Below are 20528 nucleotides of genomic sequence, written 5' to 3' on the forward strand. Positions count from 1 at the left end.
TCAATCTCACAAGAGCGAAATATGTGTCCCTGCGAATTTATTAATAAATGCAGCCACGATACATAACTTGTTCACGGTAAATGGTCACTTGTTTAAAAAATATTTAAATTTGTGGTTTGACTGAAGTAATTTAATGAATCACCGCCAGAGGCAGCACATACATAGAGGTAAAACAAAGCCGCGTTAAACCGCGTCTGCCGGGGCGGCCGTTGGAACCATGACCTACTACACTCCTGACCTGCCCAGAGAGCACCTCTTCCAGCGCCCACGTTCTAGTTCATACCTTCTGCCGCTAGGGCCGTCACCTACGAGCGGCGTGGCGCTAGGCAGCACCTGTTCGCTGACGTCACCTTCACTCTTTGTAGTCAAATTTTAACCAACAAAGCACTCGTAGTGCGAATTTATGATCCACAATTTAGAAATATCCAGAAATAATAATACTAAAAGACATTCAGAATTTTTTTTGCAATAAAATGCACGCGACAACGCATAGGCTGTCCAAAATCATGTAAATCCACGGGTTTCCACGTTTGTCAACCAGTGTGCTATAAATTCTTAAGCGCACTGAACAGCTTACTTGACCAGCAATGTATGGGAAGAAATAGTCACATATATGCCGACAGTTCACCACAGAAAGCAGGCATTCTTATACCAGCGCCTACAAAACAACCGTAAAGAAGCAGACGAACAGGTTATAGGTAGCGCCACCTACGGCGAGCGATTGAACGAGAGCGGGGACACGCGCTCCCATAGGAACCCCGCTATCTGAACAGGTCAGGAGTGTAGTAGGTCATGGTTGGAACCACGGTCGGCAAAACAAAGCCTTTAAAGAATGAAGTAGAGATTTTCGAGAAAGATCAATCATTTCTAAGTAGCCCAGGATGTGCAATAACACACTTGTAGCGTGTAGAAATCGCGCGAAGACCACAAATTAGTTTTCCAGCGTGACGGAGGGGGTGCTATATATCCAGGAGTGACTAAGGGGCGTCGTTACTCGTTTCCAAATAAGATGGAACATCTATCCACCTGCTCATGTGTTTTTGCTCTTGTTTCGTTTTCGCGTTGTGCGCAGCACTGGGACAGCGAGGCAGGGAAAGCATTTAATTGAAATGAATACGTAGCCTACCCTAGGAGGATATATATATCCTCCTAGAGCCTACCCCTTGACTGAACATTAATTGAATATAATATAATGATAGGTTGTGTGTGTTCTTGGTTCACGCGTCACTCCAATACTCGAAAAAAAAAATGCTAAAGCTGCGGTACTGCGACAATTCCAAACGCATGTTCAAGAAAAAATTAGACGTACACTTTCAGCGTATGCAGAGCAACCATAAGCCCTTCAGTCGTTTTCGAAACTACCCATTTGAATTGTGCTGGTGTGTGTGTGTGCGTGCGTGCGTGCATGCGTATGTTGTGTGTGTGTGTGTGTGTGTGTGTGTGTGTGTGTGTGTGTGTGTGTGTGTGTGTGTGTGTGTGTGTGTGTGTGTGTGTGTGTGTGTGTGTGTGTGTGTGTGTGTGTGTGTGTGTGTGTGTGTGTGTGTGTGTGTGTGTGTGTGTGTGTGTGTGTGTGTGTGTGTGTGTGTGTGTGTGTGTGTGTGTGTGTGTGTGTGTGTGTGTGTGTGTGTGTGTGTGTGTGTGTGTGTGTGTGTGTGTGTGTGTGTGTGTGTGTGTGTGTGTGTGTGTGTGTGTTTGCGCGCACACATAGCAGCCAGCTTTTTTCTTGCTTCATGAGGTCGCATATCATGGATATTGGTGGCCCAGGAAAAAACAAATACAGATTCAGAACTGTGACTCAATCGCTTAATAGTTGAGGCAGTCTAACCTAATAGAGGTCAATGTTATTTATTTTTCACGCAGCTACGTTAGTTTATCATACGCATTCAGTAATGCACCTTTGAGCCCTGCCGCTTGAAAGGATTCATCTGAAAGGATTCATTAGGTCTTGCGTGACACGTTATTAACAGCACATTTTTTGTTCTCATTAGCGTCTTGGTTTGGCGAGGAGCGGACCATTACCATCAATATTTATACTGTAAAAAAATAAAAGATTAATCTGAGCTTTTACGTGCTGAAACCTCGATGTGATTATATGGCGCATCGTAGAGGCCGTGTACACCGGATATTACTTTTCACCGAAAATGGTTCTTTTAAAAGTGCACCTAAATCTAAGTGCACGGGTGTTTGTGTTGACGCAACTGCTCAACCATGATATCCTTGACATATCTATACCTTAATTCATTTTTAGCAGATCGTCAAAACTTTGAAGCCTTGCTGTTCTTTTGTCTTAAAAATACAAATTTCGGGTCAAAATAGACTCGTTATAACCATTAACTATAACCACAGAATACCAATCAAGAAGGGTGTAAGGCAGGGGGACACAATGTCCCCAATGCTATTTACCGCGTGCTTACAGGAGGCTTTCAGAAGCCTAGAATGGGAACAGTTAGGGATAAGAGTTAATGGAGACTACCTCAGTAACCTGCGCTTCGCCTATGACATTGCATTGCTGAGTAACTCAGGGGACGAATTGCAACTCATGATTACGGAGTTGACCAAGGAGAGCAGAAAGGTGGGTCTTAAAATGAATCTGCAGAAAACGAAAGTAATGTGCAACAACCTCGGAAAAGAGCAGCGCTTCGAGATAGGTAATAGTGCACTACAAGTTGTAAAAGACCATGTCTACTCAGGGCAGGTAATAACCGTGGAGCCGAACCACGAGATTGAATTAACTAGAAGAATAAGAATGGGGTGGAACACATTTGGCAAGCACTCTCAAATTATGACAGGTATATTGCCACTATCCCTCAAGAGGAAGGTATATAACAGCTGTATCTTGTCGGTACTCAGCTACGGAGCAGAAACCTGGAGACTTACAAAGAGGGTTCAGCTTAAATTGAGGACGACGCAGCGAGCAATGGAACGAAAAATGGTAGGTGTAACCTTAAGAGACAAGAAGAGAGCAGAGTGGATTAGGGAACAAACGGGGGTTAATGATATCATTGCTGATATCAAGAAGAAGAAATTGACATAGCGCGTAGACAGGATAACCGCTGTTCGTTAAGGGTAACTAACTGGATTCCCAGAGAAGGCAAGCGGGTTAGGGGGAGACAGAAGGTTAGGTGGGCAGATGAGATTAAAAAGTTTGCGGGTATAAATTGGCAGCAGCAAGCGCATGACCGGGTTAACTGGCGGAACATGGGAGAGGCCTTTGTCCTGCAGTGGACGTAGTCAGGCTGATGATGATGATGATGAACCATTAATTGGCGTAGTCAGGTATACTTCAATTTGCATGTGTATGTATATAAACGCACACATGTGCGCAAGCATGTGTATTACATAAACACATTTACGAACGAACATAATAAAGTGTAGTTACCAACACCCGAAAAAAAAAATTCTGGATAAGAACCCAGCTCGTTCCAACGGAAGCCTATGTTTCAATACTATATAACTTCAATATTTGCGTAAACGTTAGAGATAGAAGCACCAAGATGTAGCTATTCTCTAAACGTGGGCGTTGCAATATGGCCTCACGCGCTCGAGATCCCGAAATCGTTTGTTTGCTTGTTTGTTTGTTTGCTTGCTTTAGAACGTTTTCTCTGGTTGTACTTGCTGCATACATCAAGTGCTGCCCACAAATAGGATGCTTCTTCAGGAACCAGTCGGACAAGACTTACTACATTGTCTTGACTATATCACTTGTTTTCTGAGACGAAGCTCCGGTGTATGAAGTTAGGCACCTGTATATAATTTTTTATTGAGATTGCACTTGTGCGGGCGCTCGAGGTGCGTTGTTATTGGTGTGGCCGTTGCCGTGCTGTCCCACTTATCACTGGCACCCGCGCTGCCCGTGCCCGAAAGCGGCGGGTTTTCATAGTGCGCGTTAGCCGTGCATGAGACAAATTGAAGTAAACGTACGATCTTCGTCCATAATCAGCTCAGTTCGCTCGGTGGAACAGCCAGTGTTAATTCGCCTTTCGCTGCTGTCATGCATGGGAAGCTTTGTGCACACAACAGATTTAAAAACATTGGCGTTCATATGGGCATTCAGATGCTTGCAAAGGTGCAGCACAGTCACAGCGAAAGCTAGAAGAGCGGCCTTTCAGAGCCTTTTCAAAGCACTCATTGGGTATCTGTTACAAGCACACTTGCTGGGTACCGACTACGGCATTAATAATAATAACTTCCGGGTGGCAGGCCGGCATTCACTACATGCGATCATTCGTCATTATTTTTAGAAGCGTGGTGTCCGCTAAACACTTAATTTTTCTGACAATTGTTCAGGCAATGGCTGACGACGACGAGGAATTATGCCTGAAGTGGGGTATGCGCCACAGTTATTAGGTGATCAAGAACAAGCTTGAAGCATTGGACGACCCACTGTGGTTACACTATTCGCATTGTCTGACGTCTGGTTGTTCTTTTGCTGTTCTGAAACGCTTTATTGCTCATATTGACGCGATTACTTTCCCGACATCAAGCCTGCCTAAGACAAGTTTGAGAACAAGTCCCAAGCACCGGCGTGGCTCAGTGAGCGTGTTAAGGAAATGCAAATTCAGCCTAGTGCAAAAAGCTTTTTTCTTTAAATTACACTCCGGAACGCTACCGGTTAAGACTTTTCTAGAAGATAGAGGACTTTATACGCCATGGGGTTTGAACTGTTCGGTCTGCCGAAAGCCGGATACAATAGATCACGTTTTTTTCCCATTGTTGGGAAGGGGTTTACTGCTGGGATGTGTTACAGAGAACCCTAAGAAAGGAACTTCCCTTACATTCACTGGGTATCAGGTTTTTAACAGTAGAAAAAGGGGAGGGACTGCCTTTTGATCTCATAATGCTTTGGCCTCCATTTTCTATGGCGGGCAAGAATGGCCGGTTACTACTGTGACCCTGACAGGCGTCCGGCGCGCGTGCTTTTCCACGAATGCATTGCTCAGTACATTGATATACTCAAACAAGATTTTGTTCCTGAATGGCTCTCCAGGGTTGAACCCCTGGTGAACCTGAAGGAACTTTAGCACTGTAACCACTAATAGCTCCGCGACTGTTCTGTCATCGCTTCTTTTGCGTATGTTATTGTTTACAGTGTGTACCTAGTGCAAAACCGGTAATAAAGAAAAAAAACCAGCGTGGCTCAGTGGCAGAATAACGGGCTAGCACGCAGCGGAACCAGGTTCGAGCCCCACTGTGCCCTTGATAGATTCTTTTTATATTTCTGCGATAGTGGTTACGGACACCGGCGGCGGCGGACAACTACGGCGCCGAGCGTGACCATAGTTTTGATCTTATAACAGCTTGCGCTGTAATAGGGGAGAATAGCCAAGCCTGACTTTGAACATTGAGAGTGAGATACACAAATTAAATTTGCGATTATGGTCCCAAATTCAGATTTTCATCTGGGTTACCCCTCCCCCCCCCCCCCCCAAATGTCCATATAGTGCCTCTTCCATTTATTATTAACGACTCTTATAGGGTTTCTACTTGGGCTTGCTTGTTTTCCCCTTTAGTACGTGTGTTAGAGGCATAGAGGATACCAACAAGGAAATGACACCGTGACACACTTGTAACTTCGACTGCTAGTTATGCATTGTACCCGACCCATAAATGCAGGCACTTCAAAAAAAAAAAAAAACGAAACACGAACGGTAGAGAGAGTTAAAGAAGGAAAAAAAAGGGCAGCTGGGTTAGCGCGATCGAAAAACCTGGTTATTGTGCACAAGGAAACATCTGGGAAACATCTGGGATAGTAGAGATACTACCTTGGCTCGTTGCGGCAGGGAATGTTGCCAAATGTTGCCCAACATTCAACGATGTTAAGGAACATATTGCACCTACGTTTACAGGCGATGATAACGTTACATATCCAAATTGAACTTTGCCTCAACATCGACGTCAGTTCCCGTTTGGCCCCTCCCGATCGATGCAGCATAACCGCCGCAGTCCTGCAAAATCGGGCTTGTTTTCGTGACATGCGCTAATTCAAAATCACTTTTCAACCAAAATGTCCACGTTCTATTGTTTCAACTCTGTCGGCAGCTAGGGGCGGACTTAGCCACTCATTTGTTGGGGGGGGGGGGGGGTCGCTTAAAGAACACCGGAGAGAGGGGCGTGGTCATTACTTTTTTCTTACTAGAACAAAAACTTTATCATACCATAAATACCATTAATGTGTGTTCAAAGAGATCGCACTCATTTGTCCTAATAGATGATGGCAGGTGGGCGGCAAGCGAGAGGGGGAGGGGGTACTTACAGGCTTTGGGGGGGGGGGGGGTGCGATCGCCTCTACCGCCCTCCTTCTGAATCCACCACTGGCTGTCGACCATGGAGGAAGGCTGTTCACTGTGAAATCCGGCAGGATTTTTTTGGTGGTGGTGGTGGGGGGGGGCGGATGGGTTTGCTGCGCCCCCCCCCCCCCCCCTGGCTACGCCACTGGTAAGAGCGCATGCATATGCACGTGCACAGCAAGCCTTAAAAATAATTTCGCACTGCCACTTAGTAATGTTACTCACATATCCTGCTTGTGCATCATTTACTTGGGAGCTGCGGCACCGAAGAAGCTAGGCTACAGAGAAAACTAAAAGCGAAAAAAAAAATCGCAGCATATCCACGGAGTGAATGACAATGAGTGGGGCGAAGCGTCCATCAGTTCGTCCGTCAGTTCTTGCTTCCGTGCGTTCATCTGCCCGTGCGACCATTCATCCGTACGTTTGTCTGTCCATCCGTGCGACAATCGATCCGTACGTCCCTCCATCTAGTGAACAGTCCAAGTACCACCATCTCATATCTTTTCGTCAAATCTTCATCATATAAAAGTACCGCCATCCAGCGGACATTCTAAGGACTAAACAAGAGGTGCCTACTACTATAAACACGGGACGTACGACCTATGGCGTAAGAAACTTTGAACCTGAAAAAAACTAATAAACAACAACAAAAGAAGGCTGATCAGCGGAAGCACCAATGGCGGGTGTGCCTTCTGTTCGAGAACGGTGTCTCTCGACCTAAGGCTTTCAGTGCCTTCATAGTAGCACCGCTATTACACAATGGGCTGGACATCCGAATTATAGCCGAACGTCCACTGGATCCTGATCCAGTTATTGCCAGGATGACCTAGCGCCGTCACATTTTGTGTTCTTAACACCAGTCTTGTTTGCCAATCTCAAATATCGTGTGGAATTCATGCGAACGTTTGCACTGTATATTCTGTGTTAAGGGACATATCTGCAGGAGCCTTTGCATATGTAATAACTCCTAGATTGTGAACTTTTCTTGGCAGAATTGTCGACTCCTGCAAGAAAAGTGAGAGAGAGAAAACATTTATTGAATGAAGCTTGTGAGTTAAGGTGGGAGGGTCTTTTATTCCAGAAACCCTTTAGCCAGGATAGCCCACCAGGCTCGAGCAACGAGTTGACGCTGCTCGACTAGGTCCGGCTAGGAAGATAAAAAAAATCCCTGCACGGAACCCGCAGCACAGGCACAGCGAAAGGTGGAAGGGCAGCCTCTCTGGAGCTTTTCTAAGGAAAACTGAAGAGAAACAATGAGTTGTTTTAAATTGATAAACTACCCTAAAGGAACTCTAATGTCACAATTTTCACAGTCATAAAGTCATTATTAGCGAAAAAAATTATTAGCGGGGAGAGTTTCACTTTTAAATTTTGCACCGTAATCTCCACGCACGATGTAATTCCACAATGTATTTTTTGTATTTTCGCCACGTTGGCTTGATAAAATTTTCTGAGACTTCATATTCTAAGTCTCTGACACCCAAAGATTACAATTTACTTCACTTTTATGACGCCGCAGTGTTTGGAGAGGGAATCTTGAGAGGACGTCTCCATCCGCAGTTTCTTTTCGCCCGTTTTCTCGCTTAACCAAGTGTCGTGCCGTGGTAAGAGTGGCGTTTTCGAGGTCGTGAAATTGTACTTTACTAATATGCGTAAAAAAAAAAAGAAGTTTTGCTCTTTAGCGTCCTTTTAAGTACTCTTGGGAATGTATACTACTAAAGGTACGCTTACATGATACCCACTACACCATAAAACAACTTTCGTGAAGAATGGACAAGTGGTACCCACTACATACCTGTAAAGCATATGTTCGAAATGTCCATGCAACACCTGGTAGTTTACTCGCCTGAAACATTTTAATGTGCAAAAATATTAGCGCGATTCCGTAGACATGAAGCCTAGATAGGTAGCATATGGGCAGAGCTTCTGCCCATGGCCGACATCTAGAGTACGCTTTCACACGAACGTACTAGGTTTGTGGTATTTCTAAAATAGTGCTATAAAATACAGGTTATATATAGCTTCAATTGAAAGCTATGACAAGCCTTGAGATACTAATGAATATGCAGCATAGAAAAAAACGAATAATTAGCGCACTCTTAAGCGCTGATGCCAGCTGTTCAAGCCCATGTGCAAAGTGGGCACCATACATTATTGTTCGTATTTGTTCTTCTTGGAAAGCAACAAAGAATAAACATAATAAACAGCTTTATTGAAAGGATCCTACTTAATAAAAAAAAAAGGTGCACAGCCAAGCAGGAGCTGGGAAAGTAAAGGCAACATACTTATATTGCACCATAATTGTTCTGTTTGCAATCAAGCGCAGGGCCCTTTAGGGCAACAATCTTTAGGGCAACGCTCAAACCAACGCAGATGTGCTCTTTGTTGCTTTGCTGCTGCTGCCGAATATTAAATATGAGGACTTTGTGATGGGTAGGCCTTTTAAACACACACCTGGCGTTATTCAAAGCCTCTGCCACGCAATAATATGATACATTAAGGAGACTCCTTTCACTACATAACATGCACTTTTTTTCTTTCAAAGCAGTTTTCACAAATATTGTTCTGTAGTAAAACAATATTTGTTCATACCATAAATACCTGCTTCCCACAAAAGCAGATGGCCTGGGTTTGACACACGCAGACACGAAAATTCTTATTATTTATTTTATTTGCATTTCTCTCAATTTTTTGCCCACAACGAGCGACCCCAACACCAAAATAACTGCGAAGTGAGCTTTCTTACACCATCGCATTAAAAACAAAAACTGAGGGGCCGCTGCTTTTCCTTTTTGCAGAGCGATCACTTTTCTGAAATGCCTTTTTCAGGAGGCCTCTCCGAAAGTAGCTGATCGATTTCTGGCAACCACTCCTTAAAGGTTCGACCTTCAACTTTTGTTTCGAGTACTTCAAAAAGCTTGTCTTGATCCAACCTGAGAGAGAGAAGAAACAAAACCGTGCATGCGTGCTATCTTTTTAAACAAGAGCTTTTAAAAAAATCAAGAGTAGTAGCTACGTACAGAACATCCAGAGAATTTGAAACTTCGGATAGCCGTGAGACAGGGTCGCTCTCCACAAAAGACTTTAAACTGTCGACAGCTGCTTCAGCCACTGCGAGCTTGTTGGCAACTTCTGGGAAGAAATGAAAAAAATTGTGCTTAGACAGAGCATGTATTTGGTGCAGAAATAATGCTGTACAGTAAGGACATTAACCATCATGGCTAAACATTATCTTTGAAATTTCAACACATTGATAGAGACTTAGCTGTGACCCAAAGAATTTGGTACTGTAGACTGTACAAAACCTTCAAAAGTGTTTGCAAAAAATATTTTTAAATGTGCATTTTAGTAAATAACTATATGGTGCGATATAAAGATCATAACACAGTCGTGTGCAAGCACTCTCAAACTTTATAATAACAAAATTGCACCTTACTCTAAAACAAGCTCATTAAGTATATCAAGAAATTCGTTATAAAGGTATATCTCTAACATGTCAAAACTGTACTTGATTTACTTTGTTATAACAGACATTTCGTTATATCTGGGGTGATAATGTGTTGGTTTGAGTATATATATGATATACATTATTGTAACTAATACCTTGATATAACGAACCCTGATATAACAATTTAGGTTGTAACGAAGTACGTGAAAAGTATTCTTGCAATAGATATATCATTAGGAATATACCATTATAAGAAATTTTCGTATGAAACGAACATACTTATGTGTAAGATGCAACTTTTGATTGATTTGTGGGGTTTAACGTCCCAAAACCATCATATGATTATGAGAGACGCCGTAGTGGAGGGCTCCGGAAATTTTGACCACCTGGGGTTCTTTAACGTGCACCCAAATCTGAGTACACGGGCCTACAACATTTCCGCCTCCATCGGAAATGCAGCCGCCGCAGCCGGGAATCGAACCCGCGACCTGCGGGTCAGCAGCCGAGTACCTTAGCCACTAGACCACCGCGGCGGGGCAAGAGATGCAACTTTTTTATAATGAGGTTTGAGTGTACTTCACGGTGGTCCCAATAAGAAGGCAAGAATATATTATGGGGCACCCAGAAGGAGCCAGAATAGTGCTGGGTGGAGCTACCACAATGCACAGTTTGACAGCTAGTTAAACACTGCGCATTTTCTCTTGAGTTTATTTTTTTTTTCTCAGAGAGAACCAATCTTAAAAAAGGTGCCGGATGCAGAGACATTTTCGAACGAAATGATTTAGGAGCTTTTAGTTTTTTTGTGATAGCAGATGCAGGTAAACAGGGTATCTTTGTGAATTTGTTTCTTGCTCCAAGAAAATTTTCTCAAAAGGTGTTTAGATGGTGATCACTGCTTATAAGGATGCTACTATAGGAAACACTCAAGAATACAAGCGGTTATTACAGAAGGGAAAAAAAGCAATACCGGTTCATAGCACTTTGCTCGATTCATGACATCAATATTAATAATAATTGTTGGGGTTTAACGTTCCAAAACCATCATATGATCATGCGAGATGCCGTAATAGAGGGTACCGAAAATTTCGACCACCTGGGGTTCTTTAACGAGCACCGAAATCTGAGCACACGAGCCTTAAGCATTTTCGCCTCCATCGAAAATGCGGCCGCCACTGCCGGGATTCGATCCTGTGACCTGCGGGTAAGCAGCCAAGTACCTTAGCCACTAGACTACTACGACGGATGCTCCGCACACCAGTCTTACAAACTACAGCCACATGTAGTTTGTAATGCTTGTGGGGGAAAAAAAAGGCATACGTTGTTTGCACCCTTCACACCAGATAGTATAGTGCTTTGTACAGAACAAGTACTGTAAATCATAAAAGTAACGTATGTATGCACTGCAATACAGGATAAGTACCTCACTCAAACCTCGACATGAGGAATTGTGATATAACGGAGTATCTGTTATAGCGATGTAAGTGAACAATAGCTTTGTCGTACGGGGCTAAAAAATTGCTTATAACAAATTTTTGGATATAATGATGTATTTCCATAGATTGTGACCTTGTTATAAAGAGGTTTGAGAGTATAAAAAATGCCACAAATGTGCAAAACAAGACTAACAACCAAAGACCAGATTATAGGCGAATGCCTATATTGTTTGTTTCGTTCCTATCATGCCACTTTGATATATGAGTATGAATTAGAGGGTGGAAAAAGCTTTTCTAGTGCCTATTTTTGACGTTTGTGCCTAAATCTTATAGGTGCTCATAAATGCTTATTTTGAAGATCCGTGCCTAAATGAACACTATTTAAGGGGACATGGTACTCGAAGACACTTTTTTTTTAAATATTCACCCTAGAGCAATGAAACTTGAGCTGTTTATGAAACTTTTTATGCTGATTTCAAATATATGCTTAGTTTTCTTGTACGTTGCACACCTTTAGCTCTGCAACATGACAAGTTGAGAACCTTAACCCTTTTGCCCCCCTCTTTTCATCCCTAAACTTCTGCAAATTTTTACTACTCATAGTTCATGATGTTTCAAATAAAGTGTAGAATGCAAATAACTAATTAGGAAGCAGATACAAAATATTGTTACGAGACAATGCCCCACTTAAACAGTGAGATAGGCGCTGAGGAAGACGAGGTGATTTTGTGTGTGCGCGCGCTCTCTCTCGTTCGCCATCTTGGCTTGCGCGTTGGCGCTGTGTAAATATATTTACACAGCGCCAATATGTAATACACGTGAAAAATAATAGACGTAAAAAGTCCACATTTGACCAGCTCTAGTAAAGGTTTACATACAATTTTTTATTATACAATAAAATATTAGAATTTAAACTAGATATTTGCATTTGTCATACTTTGAAAAAAAAATGTGAACAATATTTCATGCAGATCCGAGCACTAGAAGTGCCCAAAAAAGGAAGGGCACTTTGGAAAAAATGGAAAAATGGGCGTTTCGAGAAAAACGAGTTTTAAAGTTAAAATTGAGTTTTTATTTATGAAAGATATCATTATATCTGATGAAATTTGCACACCTAAAAGAACAATCCTTCTTGTAGTGGCCACTGCGACTAAAATGCGCCAGCACCAAGAGTTTGTCCTTCTCATCATCTTCGAGGAGACTCCTCACAGACATTTCGCTCACAGAGAGGGCCATGAAAACTTCCACTCTATCTGGCAGAGCCTTGTGCCAACTGCAAGCTAGGAAGAAGTTCGACAGGACTGCGAAATCCAAACTAAGTCAAGTGTCATGCCATTTTGTGGCCAAGTTTGTGCCACATACGATCGTACATATTGGCAATGTCGTTCCTGCTAAGTTCTCTCACTGCGAGCTCTTTCGACCTCGCAAGATTGGCGCTGACGTCATCCATTGACGCATCACGAACTTTCGGGCTGATGGGTGTGAATAACTTTTGACGCATTGGCTTTTGCAAGCCAACAAATTAACTGCCGCAAATGGGACCAGCTGCTCGTAGCCTATTCCTACAGAGCACGCCGCACAACGGCTTTCACTTGCGAGCAATTCCTTTTTTCATTCATAACAGAGATAATTACACGAGAAAAGCATTGTTCAGCTGCACTGCTCGACAAGAGATGGACCCCGCAAACAGCACATACAGACGCGCAGCGGCCAATTACGGTCCCCGATCCGTACCACGTGATAAGCCAGTTGCGGCGCTCGAGAAACGCGCAGAAGCGTGCTTCTTTTTATTATTTCTAGCTCTGCATCAGCGAGAGAAACCGTTGTTATTTGAAGAGTGAGGCTAGACTCTTCGACCCATGCGATCAACAATGGCGAGCGGCAAGGTGCTCGAAGACTGCACGCTTTATACCTTTTAACAGGCACCTTGTGCTCTTTAGATGCAATTTTGAAGCATTTCCAGCTAAGTCTCAATATCTACTTTTTTTTTTCATAACAGTAGAGGTACTAATCTTATCAAAACAGGCAAAAATAAAAAAATCAGTAGTTTTGAAAAAAAGCTCGCGTTTTTCGACCCTCACCTCCCCTTAACCTCATATTTTGCTTTTGAGTACAGTTGGAGACCGGTATTCATGTTACCGGACAAAATTGAGCTTTCGGAATTCTATGGGGTGCAACCTACAAACTCCATCTCATAAGTTCCTTTTAGCACCATCACAGGCCTTTTAGACCAGCTGTTCTCAGCCATGGATTTGTCAGGGACTCCTTGTGGACTGGTGGAAGTGATGGGGAACCCTTTGCAGCGGAGGTGAGAGAGAGGGGGAGGGGTACGTAGGTAAATTAACACAACTGGAGCGTAAAACAGGTGCCTTTTATTGCTACCAAAAACATCAAACAAACGTGCCACATCACTTCATTTTGGAAAGTTCATCAATACGTGGCCCAGTCACGCTTAAAGAAAAATGTGGGTGAGAGTTTGGCGGATCATAAAAATGGCTTTGCGGACCCTAGGGGGTTCGCAGACCCCCGTTTGAGAAGCACTGTCTTAGACAACAGGAAGGCCAATCAGCCTCTACATATGTATTCATCCACACTGCGTCATCTGCTCGGCCTCTCCCCGGCGTCTGGTCGCATGCGTAGGGAACAAGGCACAGGGCTTCTGTGCAGCCGCAGGACATTGAAGAACGAATACGAAACCGTGGAGTGTCATCAGGAGAAAGTAGAGGGTAGATTAAAAAAAAAATTTCCATGTGGTCCTAGTTTTGTCCGCCATTTACTTCTTAAACGGCGTTTCACCAGGTCGCACGAGAAATTTTACCTAGATACTGGAACTTATCGCGTGCCCGATGAAAAGCTTCGTACCATAATATTTTTTAATTCATTCATAACAAGCCGCGAAAGCGCGATGTGAGGTTGTGAGCTTAAAAACCTTGTCACTTGCCCAGTATAGACTTCGTAAGCCAAATTCCTTCCCTGATTTGATACATTCGTATGTGGGGTTTAATGTTCCACAACCACAATATGATTATGAGAGACGCCGTAGTGGAGGGCTCCAAAAATTTCGACCACCTGGGTTATTATACATGCACCCAAATCTGAGCACACAAACCTAGAGCACTTTAACCTTCATTGAGAATACAGCCGCCGCAGCCGAGATTCGATCCCGCGACCTGCGGGTCAGCAGCCGTGTACCTCAGCCACTAGACCACTGCGAGGGGCCCAAATTCCTTCCCTGCCCTCTCTGGTATCGAAGGATCTCGGAGCCGGAAGATCACTTGACACAGGCGCAACAACACGTCATGCACACCAAGGTTACATTGGCATGACATGCCCATGCCAAGCCGTGCACACAAGCAGTGTTGTGTCATTTCGACATTATCTGTATTGTACTGCGTCTTCCTGGGTTGAATCCCTCCAGGTGCACGTTTGGAGAGGCTGGCACCACTGGAACTGCTATAAGGGACGATGCACCAAGAACAGGCTAAGCGTTGTGAATGCTGGCAACAGCCTGATGAGATATTGGTGAGAACACCAACGCAAACGAAATAGAAGAAACTTGGTCCCAAATTCCTTCCCTGCCCTCTCTGGTATCGAAAGAACTCGGAGCCGGAAGATCACTTGACACAGGGGCATCAACACGTCATGCTCATGCATGCCCATGCCAGGTCGTGCACGCAAGTGGTGTTGTGTCATTTCGACATTATCTTTATCGTGCTGCGTCTTCCTTGGATTGAATCCCTCCAAGTGCACGTTTGGGAAGGCTGGCACCACTGGAACTGCTATAAGAGACGACGCACCAAAAACAGGCCAAGCGTTGTGAATGCTGACAACAGCCCGATGAGATATTGGTGAGAACACCAACGCAAACGAAATGGAAGAAACTTAGTCTCGCATCTACTCGGTATTAAATGAAAAATACTTGTATTCAGGCAACAGATAGCACGAATTACACACGCCACCTCGAATAATTCTCACAGTGTCACGTACCATTTCGACATTTGCAATACCATTCTTTGTTTTATACGTCCTCTCCACTACGTTGGGGGGCGCGCCAGTAAAATGAAGGTTAAGCGGTGTTCAGTCTGATGTTGAATTCCAACGGTAGAGTATGAGCAAATTTTTCTGCTTCTTTTCGAGCAAGTGTGTTCTAATGGCAAAGTGAGCGCGGGAGTTAAGTGTTCCAATCAGAAACTCAGTGGATTCAGAGCGGGTGCGACTTCGAGGAGCAGGAAAAGTTCATTCCACCGAAATCAGTGGAATGAACTGGAACTCTACATGCCGTACCCCCTTGACAATGAGGGGACCGGGTGCTTGACCGCTGTGTGAGTGACACCCGATACGTTCGCTCGCTTGGGGGTGCCGCCGTTGTCGCATCTTTAGGCAGTAATGATGGACGACATGGTTGACTGGACAAATCAATTCATCGCAGAGTAACGGCAAACAATGGCGTACGAGCAATAATTTAACAGAACTCGACAGAAGAATTAGCGGAATGAAATACAATCGAGCCCACATATAACGGCCCCACATAAAACGAACTTTCCCTTGAAATGAACGATACCCGCGTGATCATGATAATCTACATTATTTCAATGGCACAAAATTGCACTTGCAACGAACGGAGTCGGCACTCTGGCGACTTTCAGAGAAACCACTTTTGACGACTGGTGAGCAATCGGTGAGGTGCCTATAGACTCTTCTCGTTAAACACTGACCCTGCCTCTGCACCCCTCTAGATGTCGCTCTCCCTGATCGTTTTTGTTACGCACCCCTCCGTCCTTCGTTCCCAGCTACTCGGAGAACCCCGATTCGCCAGACGAGGCCCGTATTTTCACGCTGCCACTAATCTTTTGAAGACTGGTCGGCCAACCAGTCTCCCCTCAGTGTTTAATTGTTAGTTTTGTCGTTGGCCTCACCAGCCCGGAGTGACCAGATCATTCGCCAACATTGTCGGCCATTGATTGTACCCATTCATTTGCATCTTGTCAATCGGTGTCATATCGTTCCAGTACATGCCCTCGTGCTAGCCCACCAACTTTGTCAATTTGCAATTCCTTCCGTGTTTAAAACCTGTTCTCGATCACTTCGCACTCGGCTTAGCATGCCCTCCGCAAACGCTCATAAGCCTAAAATCAACTTTGATATGGAACCAATCGCGAATTATTGAAGTCGGCGGGGCCGCGCAAGTCCGCCGGTGCCACAGTGCAATACTTTGACCTCTGCACACGCAGACCACTCTCCCAAGTTTTCCTACATGTCAGTTGCTCATTTCAAGGATCCTGCAAGTAAGCAACCCATCCTGCTCATTTCCGAGTGCTTTGGTTTTGAAGGTCACCTTCCCACCGTATTCTCCCCTCTCTTCACTCTATCACAACTCCTTCGCATGTCTCTTGCAAGTATATTCTCCCCTCTTTATCGCAACTCCTTCATCCATTGCCAACGCCAGTCATGCTGGCTCAAATTCAGCAGTTTCTTTTTCGGACTAGAAACTGGCCCAAAGAAGTTTCATTATTTCCAAGCGTGCTGGCTTCTACGACACACATGCGCATCTTGCTCGCTGTTGGAGTGCGTGTGTAGTTAGAATGGCGGACGGGAGGCCTTCCACGCCTTTTTATGCCGCTCAACAAAATGTCGAAAGTGTGACCGCTTGGCTCGGGCGTAATCTGCGTGTTAAACACTTATAGGTGCCGTGTTGTCGCTTCAAGTGTCCCTGTATTCAGCTGTGGAGATTGTGGAGGTTTCGTGGGCAGCGGTGACGGCGATGTGTATGCGAAACTATTTTCATGAGGCTCACTTCGTCGACGTCGGACCCGATGCTGAGCCTGAAGCTTCTGCACAGGACCACTCTCGTGGAGATTTGTGGTGGCGCATCGTCAACTCCGACATGGGAAGGTGTGTGAGACATCCATTGCAATGATTTCATTTTGGCCGATAATTATGCAGACACTGCGAAACTGTGCGAGGATAAGGGAATTCTGAATGAAGTGCCCAACAAGAGCGATTTGAAGGAAATGAATGGCGAGGATGACGAAACTTTGGAGCCAATGTCTACAAGCGTGCTTGTAGCAACTCAATAGCCTCGGGCAACTTGTATATATGACATGAGCCTTGGGGAAGCGCACGCTGCCGTTTTAAACAAAATCGAGACCATCCTTATCGCTTGTGCTCTTCAAAACATGTGCATTGCGAACTTTTTTGGGGAAAAAAAAATTGTGTTTTCACCCGCAACTTCTTTCAATGCTGCGTTTTATTTACACTAAACTTCGGGTTACAGCGAACAGATGCCGAGTCACGCTCAGATTCGCTATAAGCGAGCTCGACTGTACTACACGCAAGGTATTCTGTGTAAGTCAAAAGCTTCCATGTCAACTTTGCTCCCCATACTTGCTCCGGCAGCGTCGATTGTCTTCCAAATGTGGATTTGGAGGGGTTGCTTTACAACAGGGTGAAGTGCTTGCCGGCAGTGGCTATCGGCTGCTCTGACTCTGCTATTGGAATTCAAAATGACGTTTCACCTCTTTCCGGGGCACATAGCATTGCCAATCTCGGCAGATGCGATCGCGAGAGCCCAGTGCTTGCATTCCAGTTGCCTGTTTGAAATTCTAAAAACTGATGGAGGGCCCTTTAAGGTGTACAAAGGCAAAAGAGAAATCGACCCTGTGCGTTTAGACTGAGCTAGTAGGAGGCAAAAAGACCCTTCTGACCCTTTAGCGCTCCGGCTACTTGTCCCTGTGTTGCCCTTCTCATCCATGCCAAAAGGGAGAGACCCGGGAGCATGTTTATCTCATGGTGGACACGTAACTCACCATGCCAAAGTAGAAAAGGAGAGACAATATTCTGCAAACCCTGCAGGAAAGAAAAATTGCATGACTAGGCTAAACTGCTGGTGCCTTTGTACAATCATAAACTTCACACTTCTGTTTCCTTTCCTGTCATAGACACAGACCCCACACGTATTTCTTCAAAAATTATAATTTTGTCAAAGTTTATTGTGCCTATATTTACGATCTTGGGGGGGTCTAAACGGCTGTTTTGCACGCCTATTTTCGCCGCAAGCCAGGTTTTTTAGTGCCTATAAATTTAGCCTCCACTGAAAACGTTCCCCTTGTGAAACATCCTCAGCATTGCCAAGTATCAAATAGGGTATAGGTTGTGCCTCACCTGAAATGAGAGCATCACTCTTTTGTGACTGGATCTCATTGAGAGAGTCGAGAGCTGCCTGGAGGATCTGATTGTAGATTATAGAGTCACCAGTGTAGACTGGTGGCCTCGCATCAGTAGAGCGTGCACTGTAAGACATGAGAGCGTCCCGTGCTTTCATGTCCTCCACTTGCAGTTTCTTATGAAGGTGTTGCACTTCCAAGATCAGCTGCTGGCACTCCTTGGCAGCGGATGTTTTGGCCTGTGCACAGGTTACACACACAGGCATGTAAATGCTGCCACCATTGTCGGTATTACACTGCCATTGTGCTGCAAGATTAGACATTGTGCAGCAACTTTGTGGCTGCAAGGGCTATTATCAACACCTGGCACAATGCTGCAAACCGTGCAGAATCAGAGCATGCAAGTGTTTACATCTTGCCCCCACTGAAAAGCCACCACTGCGGTGTTAACCCATGTATGCCCAAACTTAGGAAAATTAGCAAAACTAATTTAATTCCCCAAAATTATTGCTTCTACGACCTCAAAAACAGAATAAGGCTTCACAAAAAAACTCTTTCAAACAATGATTTTGGAGCCGTCCTGTATGTAGGACACCTATATTTGACACACTACAAACAAAAAACATTAGCGCCTGTCACTGTCATACGAAAGTTACTGCACACCCAATAACTGATGAACAATCATCAAAAATATCAGCAGCATCGAGAACAACTAAACTCTATATTACTTACATTTTTTTTCTCGGTATGGCACTCAGCTACATTCACGTGAAATAGCCATTTTGTGACTGCAAGCAGATGGCTATTTGCAGCGCAGCAGTCACCTAGACTTCCATGTGATGATGACAGGGAATCATGAACACATCTTAGGTGGTGCTCTTTTTACAGAAATAACATTCTAGTTACACTGAAAAGTTTCACCGCCCTACATGTAGGACACTGGGCATATATGGGTTAACACTGAACACATGACGCAGGCGTGCACAGGGTCCCTCTCCAGGGGAGGGGGAGGGGCAAAGGCACATCTCAGAGCCCCTCCCTATTATGTTAATGTATGGGGTTGACTTTTGTGGTCACCACTCTATGCTGACCAGAAGGGGCAGCCCCCTTCTGGTCATTGTGTTTGACACAATATAATGAGATCTAACAGACAATAATGCCAAGGAATGTATAGGGGAAGTTATCGAAACTAATGTAATGTAAATAAGAAGAAAGAAAAGTGGATGAAAAAATAACTTGCCGTGAGCAGGAATCGAACCTACGACCTTCGAATAACGCGTTCATATATATATCTATATAAATATATCATCATCATCATCAGCCCGACTACGTCCACTGCAGGACAAAGGCCTCTCCCATGTTCCGCCAGTTAACCCAGTCCTGTGCTTGCTGCTGCCAATTTATACCCGCAAACTTCTTAATCTCATCTGCCCACCTAACCTTCTGTCTCCCCCTAACCCGCTTCCCTTCTCTGGAAATCCAGTTAGTTACCCTTAATGACCAGCGGTTATCCTGTCTACGCGCTACATGCCCGGCCCATGTCCATTTCCTCTTCTTTATTTCAACTATGATATCCTTAACCCCCGTTTGTCCCCTAATCCACTCTGTTCTCTTCTTGTCTCTTAAGGTTACAACTACCATTTTTCTTTCCATTGCTCGCTACGTCGTCCTCAATTTAAGCTGAACCCTCTTTGTAAGCCTCCAGGTTTCTACTCCGTAGCTAAGTACCGGCAAGATACAGCTGTTATATACCTTCCTCTTGAGGGATAGTGGCAATCTACTTGTCATAATTTGAGAGTGCTTGCCGAATGTGCTCCACCCCATTCTTATTCTTCTAGTTACTTCAATCTCGTGGTTAGGCTCTGCGGTTATTACCTGCCCTAAGTAGACATAGTCTTTTACAACTTCAAGTGCACTATTACCTATCTCGAAGCGCTGCTCCTTTCCGAGGTCGTTGTACATTACTTTCGTTTTCTGCAGATTAATTTTAAGACCCACCTTTCTGCTCTCCTTGTCTAACTCCGTAATCATGAGTTGCAATTCGTCCCCTGAGTTACTCAGCAATGAAATGTCATCGGCGAAGAGCAAGTTACTAAGGTATTCTCCATTAACTCTTATCCCTAACTGTTCCCATTCTAGGCTTCTGAAAACCTCCTGTAAGCACGCGGTAAATAGCATTGGGGAGATTGTGTCCCCC

General features: G+C 44.4%; 1 protein-coding gene and 1 long non-coding RNA gene across 4 annotated transcripts in view; both read right to left on the bottom strand.

Moving 5' to 3' along the window:
- Positions 1–7341: 7341 nt before the first annotated feature.
- LOC142774202 (uncharacterized) lies at positions 7342–8122 on the bottom strand. Its single transcript, XR_012886355.1, has 2 exons — positions 8083–8122; positions 7342–7527 (listed from the first exon to the last, which is right to left on the bottom strand). It is a non-coding gene; the product is annotated as an uncharacterized LOC142774202 (long non-coding RNA).
- Positions 8123–8940: 818 nt separating this feature from the next.
- LOC119180908 (uncharacterized) overlaps positions 8941–20528 on the bottom strand; it is a 72355-nt gene continuing 60767 nt past the window's right edge. For 2 of the 3 annotated variants that reach the window (XM_075875378.1, XM_075875381.1), the window contains exons 15-17: positions 18330–18570; positions 9308–9419; positions 8941–9220 (exon numbers count right to left, since the gene is read on the bottom strand). In XM_075875378.1, coding sequence (XP_075731493.1) covers positions 9091–9220; positions 9308–9419; positions 18330–18570 — 483 coding nt within the window. In that variant the 3' untranslated portion in view covers positions 8941–9090. The remainder of the gene's footprint in view (positions 9221–9307; positions 9420–18329; positions 18571–20528) is intronic. The other variant, XM_075875380.1, reaches the window with a different exon arrangement.

Source organism: Rhipicephalus microplus, chromosome 10, assembly GCF_043290135.1.
Source record: "Rhipicephalus microplus isolate Deutch F79 chromosome 10, USDA_Rmic, whole genome shotgun sequence".
Taxonomy (NCBI): domain Eukaryota; kingdom Metazoa; phylum Arthropoda; class Arachnida; order Ixodida; family Ixodidae; genus Rhipicephalus; species Rhipicephalus microplus.